We start from the raw sequence: 13,689 nt of genomic DNA, 5'->3' as shown, positions 1-13,689 counted from the left end.
CCCCAGCAGGTGAATTCCTTGAGTCATCCCCTAACCAATCATGTCCTGGTGATTTCAGTGGTGGGGGGAGAGGAGACCCCTAGGTTCTTCCTCTAACATTTCTCATGCGCCTCATTTTGCAGACATCGACGAGTGTGAGAATGACTACTACAACGGGGGCTGTGTCCATGAGTGCATCAATATCCCGGGGAACTACAGGTGCACCTGCTTTGATGGCTTCATGCTGGCACACGATGGACACAACTGCCTGGGTGAGTGATGCAGCCGCGCTCTGCCTGCAAGGCACACGCTGCCCGTTTCTCAGCTCCAGCTTGCGGTCCTGGGGGCAGTGGGAAGGCTTGCCCTCTTTTGGGTCCTTGTATTAGTTTGCTAGTCTTGCCATAACAAAACAGCACAGCTTGAGGGTTTAAAGTACAAGAAATTTTTTTTCCCTCACAGTCTGGGGGCTGTCTGAGGTCAAGGTGTTGAGGGGAACATCTCATGGTAGAAAGCACATGGTCTCAAAGCAGAGGCGCCCGTCCCCCACGCCCCCTCCTGCTCCTGGCTGTTGAGTGACCTGGGGAACGATGGCCTAGGGGGTGAGACCGTGGGCTTGGCCGGAGAGCAGGAGTGTGGTGTGGCTGTGGACACGTTCTTAACATTTCTGAGCCTCAGACACTTGTTGGTGACGGGAGGGTGTGAAGAGCCGCTGTCTCACACGCTGTTGTGAGCAGTGACTGAGGTCACATCCAGATGGCTGAGAAGGGTGCCTGTTACCAGGCTCTCAGTCCTCATAGCTGCTGCTGTCATCATGGCTGTGCCAGGGGTGATAATGCTGCCTGCTTCACCAGGTTGTGTGGGAGGATGGAGTGACGTGGTGAAGTGGAGTGACTGGCACTTAGTGGGTATATATAGTCAACAAACATCAGTGTTCCTAATGGCATTAGTATTGCTGTAGGTGACTTGGCCCCCGTTTTGTGGTTGGAAATTTAAATAGTTTGCTTATTTTGTTTGTTTTTACCGTCAGAATCCAGAGGTGATTCTGGGCATAAAAGTTTTTTTTGTTTTGTTTTTGCAACTATTTCCTGAGCAATTCTGCCCAGAAGTGGAACTACTGGGTCAGAAGGATCATTTGGGATTTTTATGGCTTTCGGTGCAGTGCTTCCTGAAAGGGCTCGGGAAGCCTTCTGCTGTGCCAGCGGGGGCTCTGGTGCGTGGCGTAGGAAGCCTGACATCCCCAGTGCTCCAGAACTTCTCCAGAATTACTGGTGTACTAGTCTTTGATTCCTCTGCCTGTTTTTGTTTAATGCATATTGGATCTTACATTAGCTTATTATGAGAAACAATCTGTAAACATGTGATTATACCCAAAATCATGCTGAAACGGAGGTCTGGACAGCAGGCTGTTGAAGCCCAGAGGGGTCTGTGAAGAGCTGCCCCTGCCTGGGGAGAGGGGGGTTGTCTGGATGTGGGGCTAATTCCTCAGGGGGCTTCAGGAGGAGACTGCACTGAGCAGGGTCTCCAAAGGCAGGGGGCAGTTTCCCGGTCAAGGGCAGAGCCAACAGAGAGCTGTGCTCAGGGCGGGGGCGGGGGTGGGGGGCACAGCCGGGGCTGGGGCTGCAGAGCATTTGATGAGGTTGCAGACAGCAGAGGCCATGCAGTGTTCATTGTGCCAGACACGCAGTTCAGTACGGTTCAAGTTTTATGTCAATTAATCCTCCCAAGAGAGTAAGCATTTAGCTTTACTGGCTGTTTGCCCCTTTCTTCAGACGGTAGAGCACGTTTCAGAAGTTGATTAGCCCGTGCAGGCATGGCCGGCAGTCCCTATGGGACAACAGACAGTATCACCAGGGGTCAAGAGGACACACCTTGGGAGCTGCCGGTTCTGGGCTCAAATCCCATTTCTGACAGTGATCAGCTGTGTGACCTTTGGCTACTTCACCTCTGAGCCTCGGTTTCCTCACCTGTAACGTGGAATTCGTAGTCTCTGTCTTGTAGGGTTTTTGTGAGAATGGAGTGGCTCATGGATGCCTAGCGTCTAGTGGAGCGCCTGGCACCGAGCACACGCATGTACCAGGCTCAATCCGGCCATCGACTTTCAGACGAGATGTATTGAGATGGGCTGGGTGGATGCCTCCGAGATGTCGTGGGGGCCAGGGCCTGCTGTCCACACTCCCTGGGCCCCCTTTCCAGTTGCAGTGCTCTTACCTGGGCAGAGTCAGCTGTCTGTAACCCTTGCTTGGCTGCGGCAGGTGTGCCCAGTGCCTCCAGATTAATGGAGTCTGGGCAGGTCTTTGTTTCAACATTATTTTCAAACTGATTCTTTTCACACTGATTGAAGAACTGGGAAAGACTCCCCCCACCCTATCCCCACCTCCAAACACAGATTGCCACTTCGTGTGGCTCTAATTCACACATATGGCAACTGAGAAAAGGCTCTCTCTGTTGCTCCTCTGCTTTTAGCTGAGGGCAGACCCTTCCCAACAGACTTCTTTTTCTTTGGGCTTTTTCCTTCTCAAGACAAACCTCTGGCTCTAGAGAAGTCAGACCTTGGGTCCAACCAGCTCCAGCCTAGACTGACCACGTCCCCTCTCAGGGCTTCAGCTCCCCCATCCCCAAAATGCTGTCAGAATGCCTAGCACAGCGTCTGGACCGTGGCGGCTTGTAGATATTGGCTGAAACAAGTAACACTGTAAGAGGAAGCTGGCCCTGGATTTGAAGATGTTGCCCAAATTCTGTCACCACCACTCATGAGTTTTATGGTGAGGGACCAGGTACTCAAACTCTCCAAGTGTTGGTTCCCCTAACTAAGAATGGGTCAGTACTACCTGTCTCAGGGTCACTGTGACAAAGAAATATAAAAGGAGATACAGGAGCTGAACATCCCGATGGGAAATTCCGCACAGGTGAGGATGTGGTCATCACATTGTTGCAGCCCACAGCCCTCATCCAGCCTGTGAACATGTTTGGGCTCTCCTCCACAGTGTTGATGATGATTGACTTATTTGTCAACATTTATAAACCAAGGGATGACACATAAAAATCAATTATTTCCAGCATTATTCCTACTTGGCCAGAGTCCCCTGCCCCTGCCTTTGTTGGACTTGGACAGGAGTGTAAATGAAGGCCTGTTTCCCATGTGGCTAAATGTGTAAAACTTATTACAAAGCTTCAAAACTAGATTATATTCAGTCTCTTCTACCTTGATAAGTATTCCTTCCTAATGGCATGGAAGGCTACACGGGAATTTAGAATGCTAGGAGGACTCCTTGGAGGTTTGTGCCCAAAAGTGGTAGCCAGGGCAATGCCTCCTCCCTACCCTCTTCCTCTCACCCCTGGCTCCATCTGACACCACAGGGAGCCTGAGGACACCTCACCTGAGTGTTTAAGCTCTGGCCACTTGCCCCAAACCGTCTTCCCTTTTGCTTGGTCCTGTCATCTGCCCCTCCAAGAACAGCCAGGCTTGGGGCCATCTAGATAGGGAATTTGGGAGTCTCAGACACCCAGGATGTGGTCTAGAAGGGTGGGTGTGTGTTCCAGGTGCACATGACCCCCTGTGACTCCTCCTTCCATGGGGAGGGCTGCAGCCGCAGGAGGGGCAGAGCAGAGACCCTCAAGGCATGGAGCCGAGAGCAAGGGCACCTCTTGCCCACGTCTCAGCGTGGTACCAGCAGCGACTGGCAGCAGCTGCGAGCTGGCTGCCCTCTCTGGAGGTGTGCATGCTCTCCTGATTGCCACAGTCCCCACCGTTTCCTGTCGCTCACAACCAGCCAGCTTTGGTCACTTAACTACCTGCCTGATCTCTGTAGAAGTTGTGTCCATGTTGCCTCATGAGGCTCCCAGAACCTGACCAAGTGGTTGGAAGGTTCTGTGTTCTGCATCATCGCTGCCTTGTGCATCTCTGGCCAGTCACTGTGAGTCCCACCTCACAACCCGTCACCCGCCGGGGACAGCTAGGCCCATTTGCATCTCCTGGTGTTTGTCTCGAGAAGCCTGGGTCAAAAGTCCTGTCCGGTTGTCACATTCCTCTTGCAACCACCACTGCATTCCTTCGGGGTGATGGCTGGAACGGAGCCTGGGCAGCGCAGTTGAGAAGCGTTCTGAGGTAACTAGGAGAAATGAGGCTGATGGCTGAAGGGTTATTTTCTTGCCTAAGTTTTCACAGCTGAACCTTTTTCTTTTCTTTTGAGCAAGTGAGGTTATTTTCTTGTGGAGATGGCTTGCCTGGGACTGTGTCCTGGAGGGTGGCCAAATCTGTCCTCTGGGGAGTAAAACCCTCTTTCTGTTTGACATCTTTATTGAGGAATTTCTCAAATGTAACAGAAAATGACACCAGAGGGAATTGAAACCATGATGAGATCCTTGCTCAACCCCAAATGACTGCTTTTAGCATTGTAATTACTTGAAATAGCAGTAGTTCTGTTTGAAAAATATTATTCCAAACTCCATGCAATTGGACATAAGAGCAATATTTAGGCTAATAGAATAAGATTTTTTTTCATCTTAAATTAAAACCAGCAGTGGATAATTTTTTCCCGACTCCACAAGGCAAGGCTCCTTTTCCCCTAAAGCCATTAGTTCACTTGGCCAGATGTTTTCTGCGACCCCAGTCTTTATCTTGACTTACTGAAAAATATGTTTCTCAAGTTGCTCAGAGTTTGAATGTGGGACTTGCTTCTCAGCACTTTTTGCCCTGATGAGAAGAAGTCATCTGTAGCCGGTTGGGCAGGAAAGTTGTTTTGTTAACCAGCTCACTCCATTCCTCTTACCGCTTACCAGCTCCTACCGTGTGCGCGGCCTTGTGCTGGGTAGGCAGCTGCACTCAGGTGAGATGAGGGCGAGTCTCTGCCGTAAGCCAGAGTCATCCAGGATGTTGTGCTCACAGCATCCCTGGGCAGAGCTGTTAGTTTCCCCTCTTTACAGATGAGGAGACCGAGGCTCAGAGAGGGGAAGCGATCTATGTAAGGTCACACAGCTGGTAAGCGGTAGAGCTGGGACCAGAGCCCAGGTCTGTTCATGTGCCACTTCAAGCCTGTAAGCCACTGCCCACCCCTCGCCCATGGCACCGGGAACAGAGCCAACTCTGGGCAGCTGGTCCAGTTCTGTAGGGGTTAGCTTCTGCACCCCTGCGAGTTTGGGGGTCACTGGGAAATCCTAGCCTCTGCTGAGCCAGGCTGGCGGGTGGCATGCTACAGGGCGCAAGGGCGGCCCTGGCTGCTGAGTTCACCTCCCCGCAGCCTGCACTGCCTCCCAGGCCAAGGCAGGTCTTACCGCCGTGCAGGGGCCTGTGTCACCTGTGAGCTTCTCCAGGACGTTGTCTTACCCTAGGTGACCGCGCAGAGCCCTGTTACCACCAAGCACTCTCACACAGCTCCGTGGCTCCGACCCACAGCAGCACCCAGTTCGTCTGCCCCCTGGCTCAGAGGCCCCTCAGGCCGGAGCACTGCCAGCCTCCTCTCCTCACCCCTCATCTTGCCCTCTGGCCCAGCCTTCCTGAAACCCGCACAGTCCTTCTGCACATCTCCGCTGTCGGAGCTGCTCCCTGTGACCCCTCTCCCAGTATGGACCTGAGGTCCTACTTGTCATTGGAGATCCCACCCACATCTCCTTTGCTCCAAAGTATTCTGGGACCATGTTGTACACACCTCTGCTGCGGCTGTGTGCTGGGGTCCTCTCTTCTCCCCTGCAAGCAGAAGCTGTCTTGTTTATCTCTCTGTCTTCCCCTCGGAATCTGGTACAGTGTTTGGCATATCATAGGCATATAAATATTTGAAGAATGAATGATAAAACAAATTTGAAGAAGTGCCTTGTAACCTGGGTCTTCAAGCTCAGCAAACCTCTGTGGTGGGCACGTGGCAGAGATCCAGGTGAATTAGGTGGAGCCTGCGGCTCAGGACCTCCAGGTTCGTGAGAAAGACAGACATGTTCACGACCCTAATGACAGGTAGAAAGGGCTACGTGAGCAGTGACACAAGTCTCCCACCTAGTAAACACTCATTAGTTTATTCAAAAAAATTGTTCTGAGCATCTGCTGCATGCCAGACCTGGTTTTAAGTGCTGAGGAGACCCTGAGTGGTGAACAAAGGCAACCGATCACCCACACCAGCGAGGGGGAGGCAGTGCACAAATAAACCCCTAACTCAGTAAAGTAAGTTCAGTCAGATCAACTCCAGGGAAAATAGTGAAACAAAATAATGTGGTAGAAAGTGATGGGGGAAGGGTGGGCGGTGTGGGAGGGGGCGATATTCCTGTTACTATTGCTGCATAAAAGACCACCCCACACTTAGTGGTGTGAAACATCCTTTTACTCCGCCTGAGGCTTCTGTGGGTCAAGAATTCAGACAGGGCACAGCAGGGACGGCTGTCTCGGCTGCAGTGTGTGGGGCCTCAGCTGGGAAGACGTGAAGGCTGGAGATGGCTTGGTGGGGGCTGGAATCATCCGGAGGCTGCTTTGATGACGTCTAACGGTTGATGTTGGTTGTTGGCCAGAACACTTATGGGCAGCCTCTCCGTGTGGTCTTTCCACGTGGGCTGGCGTGGGCTTCCTCACAGCATGGCTGCTGGTCCCAAGAGAACAAGACGCTTGGAAGCTTTATAGTCTAGCCTCAGAAGTCACTTCCACCCGACTCTACCTGTCAAGGCAGTTACAAAGGTCTGTACCTGTTCAAGGGGAGGGGGCTCAGCGAAGGGGCCTCAGGGAGGAGGAGGAAGTGAAAGATCTAGAGAAGATCTTCCCCCCCACCCAGGCAGAAGAAGGGGGACAAGCACAGTGGCCCGAGGTGGGGACAAGCTGGCTGATTTGGGAACAGGTCAGTGCGCCTGGAGGGCAGGAGAGGAACTGGAGACGAGGTCAGGAGTGGGCAGGGCCGGGTCACGTGGGGCCTTATAGGCCCTGGAAGGGGTTTGGGATTTTATTCTAAATTAGCTGGGAAACTATGGGACATTTTGACTGGGGATTGACATCTTAATTAAAAGGGATTTGCTTCCAGGCTGCTAAATAGAGAACGTGTTACAGGGGTAAGAGGCAGAGACCACGCGGGTGGTCTAGCTTAGAGATGTTGGTGCCTCTGTCTAGGGAGACAATGGTGGAGGTGACGAGAATAAATATATTTTAAATACAAAGCCAAAATGAGTAGCTGACGGACTAGATGTAAGAAGTAAGGGAAAAAGAGGAATCAAGACCGACCGCTAGTTTTTTGCCCTGAGTTACTGTGTGGCTACGCTGCTGTGGCTGAGATGGGGAAGCCGGGGGTGGAATGGGGAGGGGGTGGACTAAGAGTCTGGCCAGGTTCAATTTGAGGTCATCAGTAGCCATTCAAATGGAAATGGAAGACAAGTTCAGAAGTCTGTGGGGGTAGTCAGGTCTGAAGTTCGGGGGGGATTATGAGAGCCTAGAGCTTCTGATGGCATTGAAATTCAGAGCTCTTAACATTCACTCATTTCATAAGATTTCATGAGCACCTGCCCCATGCCATGTCCTGGGCTGGGAGCTCACGGTTTTGAAATGAATGACATATTTCCAGCCCCCAAGAAGCGCAGGGAATCAGCCTGCCTGGATCCATCATTCGCTTAACTGTGTGACCTTGAGCAAGTAACTTGACTTCTCTGGGCCTCTCTATCCTCATCTGTGTGTGGTGGGGGGCAGGTAATAACAGTGCTTATTTACAGGGATGATGCAGAGACCAAATGAAATCAGCTTTGCAAAGCACATATCACCATGCCTGGCACATATAGTGAATTACCTAATTACCACTTATTCCTCGTGTGCAAAGCCAGAAAACTTTTTACAGAAAATGAGTGTCTTTTTTGAGCTGGCGAAGATGCAGGGGACGAGCCTTCTCCCTGGGCTGTGTGTGAAACCCTTTGGGTGGGGACTGTGCCTCGTGTTCCACGTGGTTCTCCTGCCAAATGAGCCACTGCTCACCACCCTCCCAGGGCAGATACCTCTCCCTTCTCTTGCACTGGTGCTTGTGCTCGTCCACTGATGTGGGTCACATGGCACCGGGGCTTACAGTCCCAGCTCCACCATATACTCATTTTGTGACCCGGGACACACATCACCTCCATCTCAGTTTTGTTCTCTACAAAAGGAACATGATCCCTGTCTGTCAGGATCAGATCAAGAGGTGGGTGTGCAGGTGACTGCCAAGCAGAGGGAGAAGAGAAGGAGGGGACCTGGGGAGACCCCGGCGGGGCCCAGGAGCGCAGCTGCACATGTGGAAGGAAGGCGCCGTGGGCGCCCAGATGCTCTGTGTCGGCGCAGCGGTCACAGCTCTCCCTGCGCCGGGCCGGGCCCTGGCAGGATGAAAGGGCTGCGCCTCAGCCCTCTTGAAGGTGCCCCCCTCATCCTGCAGGACAGCTGGAGACAATGTGTTGCTCCCTTGAACCTTTAATGAAGGCTCAAGTTGTCTGTGTTTATTTGTCTTTATACTTCAACAGCTCAAATGCATTTCTTGCCGAGAAAAAAAGTGCTGACCATCTTAATGTAAAACTAAACAGCTTCGGGTCATCATATACTTACTCCATAAACATCAATATTTTTTAAGGTAAACTGGAGAGGTTTCTTCCTGTTCTCTCTATTTATGCCCTCTCCTCCCCCCTTTCCCTATTCTTGGCCCATGTTCAGGTGATCTGAATGCGCTTGGTTGGAGGGATTTGCTGTCAGAGGACGAGTTGGATTCAGACCCGCTTCCCCTCCCAGCTTTTTACAACTGTTAATCTGATGGAAATTCTTTGGCCAGAGAAAAGGAAACACTGGGCGCCGTGTGCATCTTTATAAACTTTTCTCTTTTCCCCAAATCACTACAGAACTAGGGATCTCCTGGAGCAGGGAGGGAGGTGGATTGATGGGGCCCCAGGTGTGTTTCGGGGTGGCGTGACCCACCTGTGGCCAGCTCAGGACGGGGGGCCGGCGGGGAGGGACGTGGGCAGAGCCGTGGCCTTACCCTCCCAGACGCTTCTTGCAGAATGGCTGGGCGAGTGCTAGGGTAAAAGGGCGGGGGCTGGGAATCAGGCTCCTGGGGCCATGGACTTGCTGGGGGACCTTGGGAAACCCCCTACCGCCTGTGCCTCAGTTTCCCCATCAAATGTGAAATGAGGGATGGGATTCAACCAGTGGTTTGCAGACTTCATGGCCGTTTGTTTCCAGAGCAGGACCCATTATTTCAAGCGGAATCATGCAGTGGTCGCACTGCTCTGACTAAAATGGAGGTGAGACCGGCAGGAATGAGAGCCCTGCTCTCCGTATGCAGTCCCCACCCCTGCAAGGTCCCGGGTCCAGGGATACTGTTTGGAACACCTGGGCCTGGCTGCTGGGTCAGAGCCTTCTCCCTCCAACATCTTGTGATTCGATGTCCAGATGGCACGGGGTATCCTCGGGGACAGTGCCTTTGCCAGATCCTCCTTGTCCCTGCCTGATGCAGTCCTTGTGCACCTCTCTCTCATTTCTCAAGCTGTGAGCTCCAGCACACTGAACAGCTTTCACTTCCCTAAGCGTACCCCACAGGAGCGTCCTTGTACCTGCTGTCCCTTCTGCCCCAGCCACCCTTCCCCAGGCTCTTCATTAATGCTCTGCTTGGTTGAGCCCTACATGTCTCTCAGGACTCAGCTTAGGCATCAGCCCTCCAGAAAGCTTTCCCTGAGTTGCACACAGCCTGCAGCCCCCAGGCTGCCCTCTGCCTCCCCACTGAGCTCCCGGGCTTCTCCCTGGACACTGGGGGGGTGGGTCTCTCCTGTCACGGGAGGTCCTAGAGGGCCAAGCTCCAGAGTGACTTAGCTCTTTGTTCCAGGCCCAGCACAGGCTTGTGTGTGTGGTGGAGAGATGGGCAGGTGGTCCAGGAATGGGGCAGAAGGTTTGATCTGGACTGTCCAGGGGAGCACAGTTTGATAGTGGTGAGTGAGCAAGCCTGGTGCTTCCGCCATCCATGGGGGAGGTCTCCTAGCAGCCTGTGTGATACAGCCCCCTGTGGCTGCCCGAGCTCGGACGCCCCCTCCCCGTCCTCATCTCCATGCCCAGCTCCTTCCAGTCTCTGTTCTAGATGAGGGAAGAGCGAGGACTTGGGAATCAGATACATCGAGCCTCGGCCCCCAGCTCCCTTCCTAGCAGTGGTTTGGGGCCAGCTCTCCGCTCTCGCTGTTCTTACTCGGGAAGGATGCCCTGGGAGGGAGCTGTGGGCAGCAGTGGGTCCGTGGGTGCATGAAGGCACCCAGCAGGCATCAGGAGCACCCGCTGCTTCTCCTTCCTGCTCCCCCTCTGGTTGCAAGTTCAGGTCAGGGGCCACATCACAATACCATGGGTATGACTGGGTTGAAATCTGTTGTCCATCCTCCTGTGCTGGCCTCACCTTTGAATAAGTCTCAGTTTGGTGGCTTGAGGAAGAAGTCCTGCTGTGTCCCAGGGTGGAGAATGCCAAGTCCATAAACAGCAAAGAAAAACACCGAGTTGCAGAGGACTGGACAGGCGAGCAGACATGTTCCGTCATCTTTCTTGTTTGCAGTCCATGCGCCAAGGGCTTGGTCAGAACTCAGAGAAATAAACAAAAAATAAGTGTCTTGTGAAGGCTCTTTAAAAATACTCTACCCCCAAAACATGTGCCCCAAACCAGAGCTGAACTGTGTGCCTAAAAGGGGCATTATCAACAAATACGGGTGTCCCAGAGTCCTCAGCACAGCGCTTCCTCTGCCAGCAGCCTCGCTTATTTTGGAGCAGTCTGTTCCCTGGGTGGTGCTGGGGTCACTCTGGGCATGGCCAGGCCTGGCTGCATCTGGACAGCACCCACAGCACCCACAGGCTGTTTACAGTGGCTGTGAGCCACCCCATGTACCGCTGCCCCAGCACCTCCCTGTCACCCACCTCGTCCCAACCACATGCAGCTGGAAATAGACTAGACGGCGGAGACGGCCCGCACCCGGCTGGCGCTCCTTGTTCATGGGAAGTAGGTAACCATGGCAGCCACCCATCTGCTTGGTCTGGCGTCTTTAGTAGCCTCTCAGGTGTTGCACTAACGCGCGCTGCCCTGCCCTGCCCTGCCCTGCCCTGCCCTGGCCAGTGTGCTGGCTGCCAGGGGGTCAGGAGCCAGTGGAGTTGTTTGGAGGAGCCTTGATAGAGGCCCCTCAGAGGGCCTCTGTTGCTATTGGAGGAGTCTGGCATCCTCAGCCTGGTAGCTAGCTTCTCGTGACCTGGGCTCTGCCTGCCACTCCTGCTTTCTCTTCATGTGAATATTAAGCCTGTCCTCGTCCCCTCTGGGCTTCCTCCTGCCTGGAAGACTGGCTCCCCTTGCCTGTCCCGAGTATTCTAGCTCGCCCCTCTGTCCCTTTCCCCTGGCCTTCCTGCGGGATGACTTGCTCCCCGTCCTGCACTCGGACTGGCCAGAGTCCCGGTGCTCATCACGCAGAGTTGAAAAGGTCTGTTTACTTACCCATCTTCCACACGTGTAATAATTATACAGAAACACTCAGAGAAATGAATAGAAAAGATAGAATAATTCCCCCATTCGCTCACCACCCCAGCAAGTCAACAGCTCTCATGTCCTAATGTTCTTGTCTGATATCATCTGTGTGCAGAGCGGACTTTATATGGTTATGACCGTGCGTCGATGTTTGTCCGCTGCTCTCCCCACCCCACCCACCGTGCGCTATCAGCACTTTCTTCACTGTTGATGTGTAATGACGTAGCCGAGATGCAGGACTGGAACCAAAGTCCAGGGTGTGGGGCGCCTGGCAGCCTGCGGGCCCTGAGTGAGAGCTGCTGCTGTGGCCATCGGGTTGGAGGAAGTGATTTGTAACCCCTGGGTTAGCCACTGCCCCTTGAGTGCCTGTATCTGCTGGGTCAGGGGGTCTGGAGCTTTGTGACATGTGTCTCCCACCCTCAGGGAGCTCTAGGCTCTGTGAAGAAATACCGCCAGCGCGGCATCCTTGCTATAATCAACACTACATCGAGTATTGGCGGGGGGCGGGGGTCCTCACCCTGCCAGGAATGAGTAAAAGGTCACCAGGCGGGGACAGAGATGGGCGAGGGGAGGAGGGAACAGCAGGTGCAAGACCTAGAGGTGGAAAGGCTCGGCCAGGTTGAAGAGTGGGCTCAGGAGTAGACAGCCGTGTGTAAAAAGGTGGTCTGTCAGCAGAGCTACACATGCAATTGCTCTGAGTCTGAGACCTGGAGATTTATATCTGCAAACGTATGAATGGCAGGGGATCACCTTTGGCTGCATCTTCGGCAGGTCAGACTCAAGCCTGGTTCCTAGCCCCTCCTTCAACAGACATGCGGGCCCTACCTGCTGCAGCAGCCTCACCACACACACACACACACACACCTGGCAGGCACCCCACCCCCAGACACACCTCTCCCCGCACTGGTCCTTGTGCAGTTTAGAGAGGGGCGCCCCTGCCTCTCAGCTTGGGCTGCTAGTCCCTGGTCTTACCTGGGCTTACCACTTCTCTCCCCCTGGACTGGCAGCTCCCCGAGGGCAGGCCCTGACCTCATGCTCGCTGCCTAGTCCCTGCGCTGAATGTGGGGCCTTGTGGAGAGAATGAGTGAATGGACAAGCACAAGTGACTGGAGGAAGATGTGGGCATTGGAAAGATGACTTGGGTGAGACAGTGGCTCACGCAGACTTATTCTAGGCTGGAAATCAGCAAACTGTGCCCTCATGATTGTGACTGTAACCAGAGTATAAGTTTGTTGATCCTTTTTTCCCTATTTTTCAAAATTCCTTGTAAATTCACATTTTTAAATAATGAAAGTGTTATTGGACAGGTGATAGGGAGCCATGCTGGGTTCTTGAGGGCAGGAATCCCTGGAAAGGTTGTGCCACAATTTGGGCTGGAAAGGGTGGGGCTGGCCATGGGAGGCATGGCGGCCTTTCTGGTGCTTCAGCCAAGCTCAGTGCTGCCTTGTCCACGAAGCTCCCTTGTGCCACATCAGTGCTCTTCCTGCTACTTTCCTCAATGTGTCAAGTCTATTGGCACAAAATCATTTCTCAGTCCTTGATGTGGCCGTATGACCCACCCGGGGCCTGGCAGTGAGGGCCCACCGAGCGTCAGAGGAATGAGCCAGCTCGCGGCCAGCCCAGTTAGGATGTCCCAGCAGGGGCAGGGGGCCACAGGGGAGCCCTCCCGCCCACAGAGAACTCCCAGATGGAGGCTGGTGTGCACGTGGACGGCCCCAGCGGGAAGGAGGAGAACGGGCCACCACGAAGCACCCTCAGGAGCCTGATGAGTGAAATGGCCGGATTTTACACTCAACAGCTTTGGCAGTTGGAAGAAAATACTGAGTTTAATCGGGAAGATTTGCTGCTTGAAGATTCAGAATTACAGGCAGTACTCAGGGTGGGAAACTGAGGCATAAGGCATTTGACCTGGCCAGAAGCAGGAGTGTGGCCTGGCCCGAGGACCTGTCAGCCAGGGCGGCCTGGGGTGCTCCTGGGCCCTCCTTGCTTCAGTGGCGCGTTTCCCAGGGTGGCGGCCCGCTCGCCCGCAGGCTGGCAGGGTGATCACGGCCAGCTGGGCCTGTTGTATCGCTGAGGATGTTCATGAAGAATCTTGTCAGAGCTCTCCCCCTTTCTTTTCTTAGAGCTTCTCACCTTGGTTCCAGGGTTTGTTTGGTTGGTTTTTCTCCCCTTCCCTCTTTCCAGTCCTCCGTTCTTATCCCCATTAAAGGAAACTTTTGAAAACCACAGTGCCTTCCACAGATGTCCAACCAGGATCACGTTC

The 13,689-nt window shown here is 53.6% G+C and overlaps 1 protein-coding gene across 2 annotated transcripts in view; it reads left to right on the top strand.

Annotated features, from left to right (window-relative positions):
• The window catches only part of SCUBE1 (signal peptide, CUB domain and EGF like domain containing 1), a 122,064-nt gene that overhangs the window by 21,293 nt on the left and 87,082 nt on the right, over positions 1–13,689 (top strand). For both annotated transcript variants that reach the window (XM_072973640.1, XM_072973639.1), the window contains exon 3: positions 123–251. In XM_072973640.1, coding sequence (XP_072829741.1) covers positions 123–251 — 129 coding nt within the window. The remainder of the gene's footprint in view (positions 1–122; positions 252–13,689) is intronic.

This window comes from Vicugna pacos, chromosome 12, assembly GCF_048564905.1.
Source record: "Vicugna pacos chromosome 12, VicPac4, whole genome shotgun sequence".
Taxonomy (NCBI): Eukaryota; Metazoa; Chordata; class Mammalia; order Artiodactyla; family Camelidae; genus Vicugna; species Vicugna pacos.
This window is presented reverse-complemented; position numbering and strand designations above follow the sequence as displayed.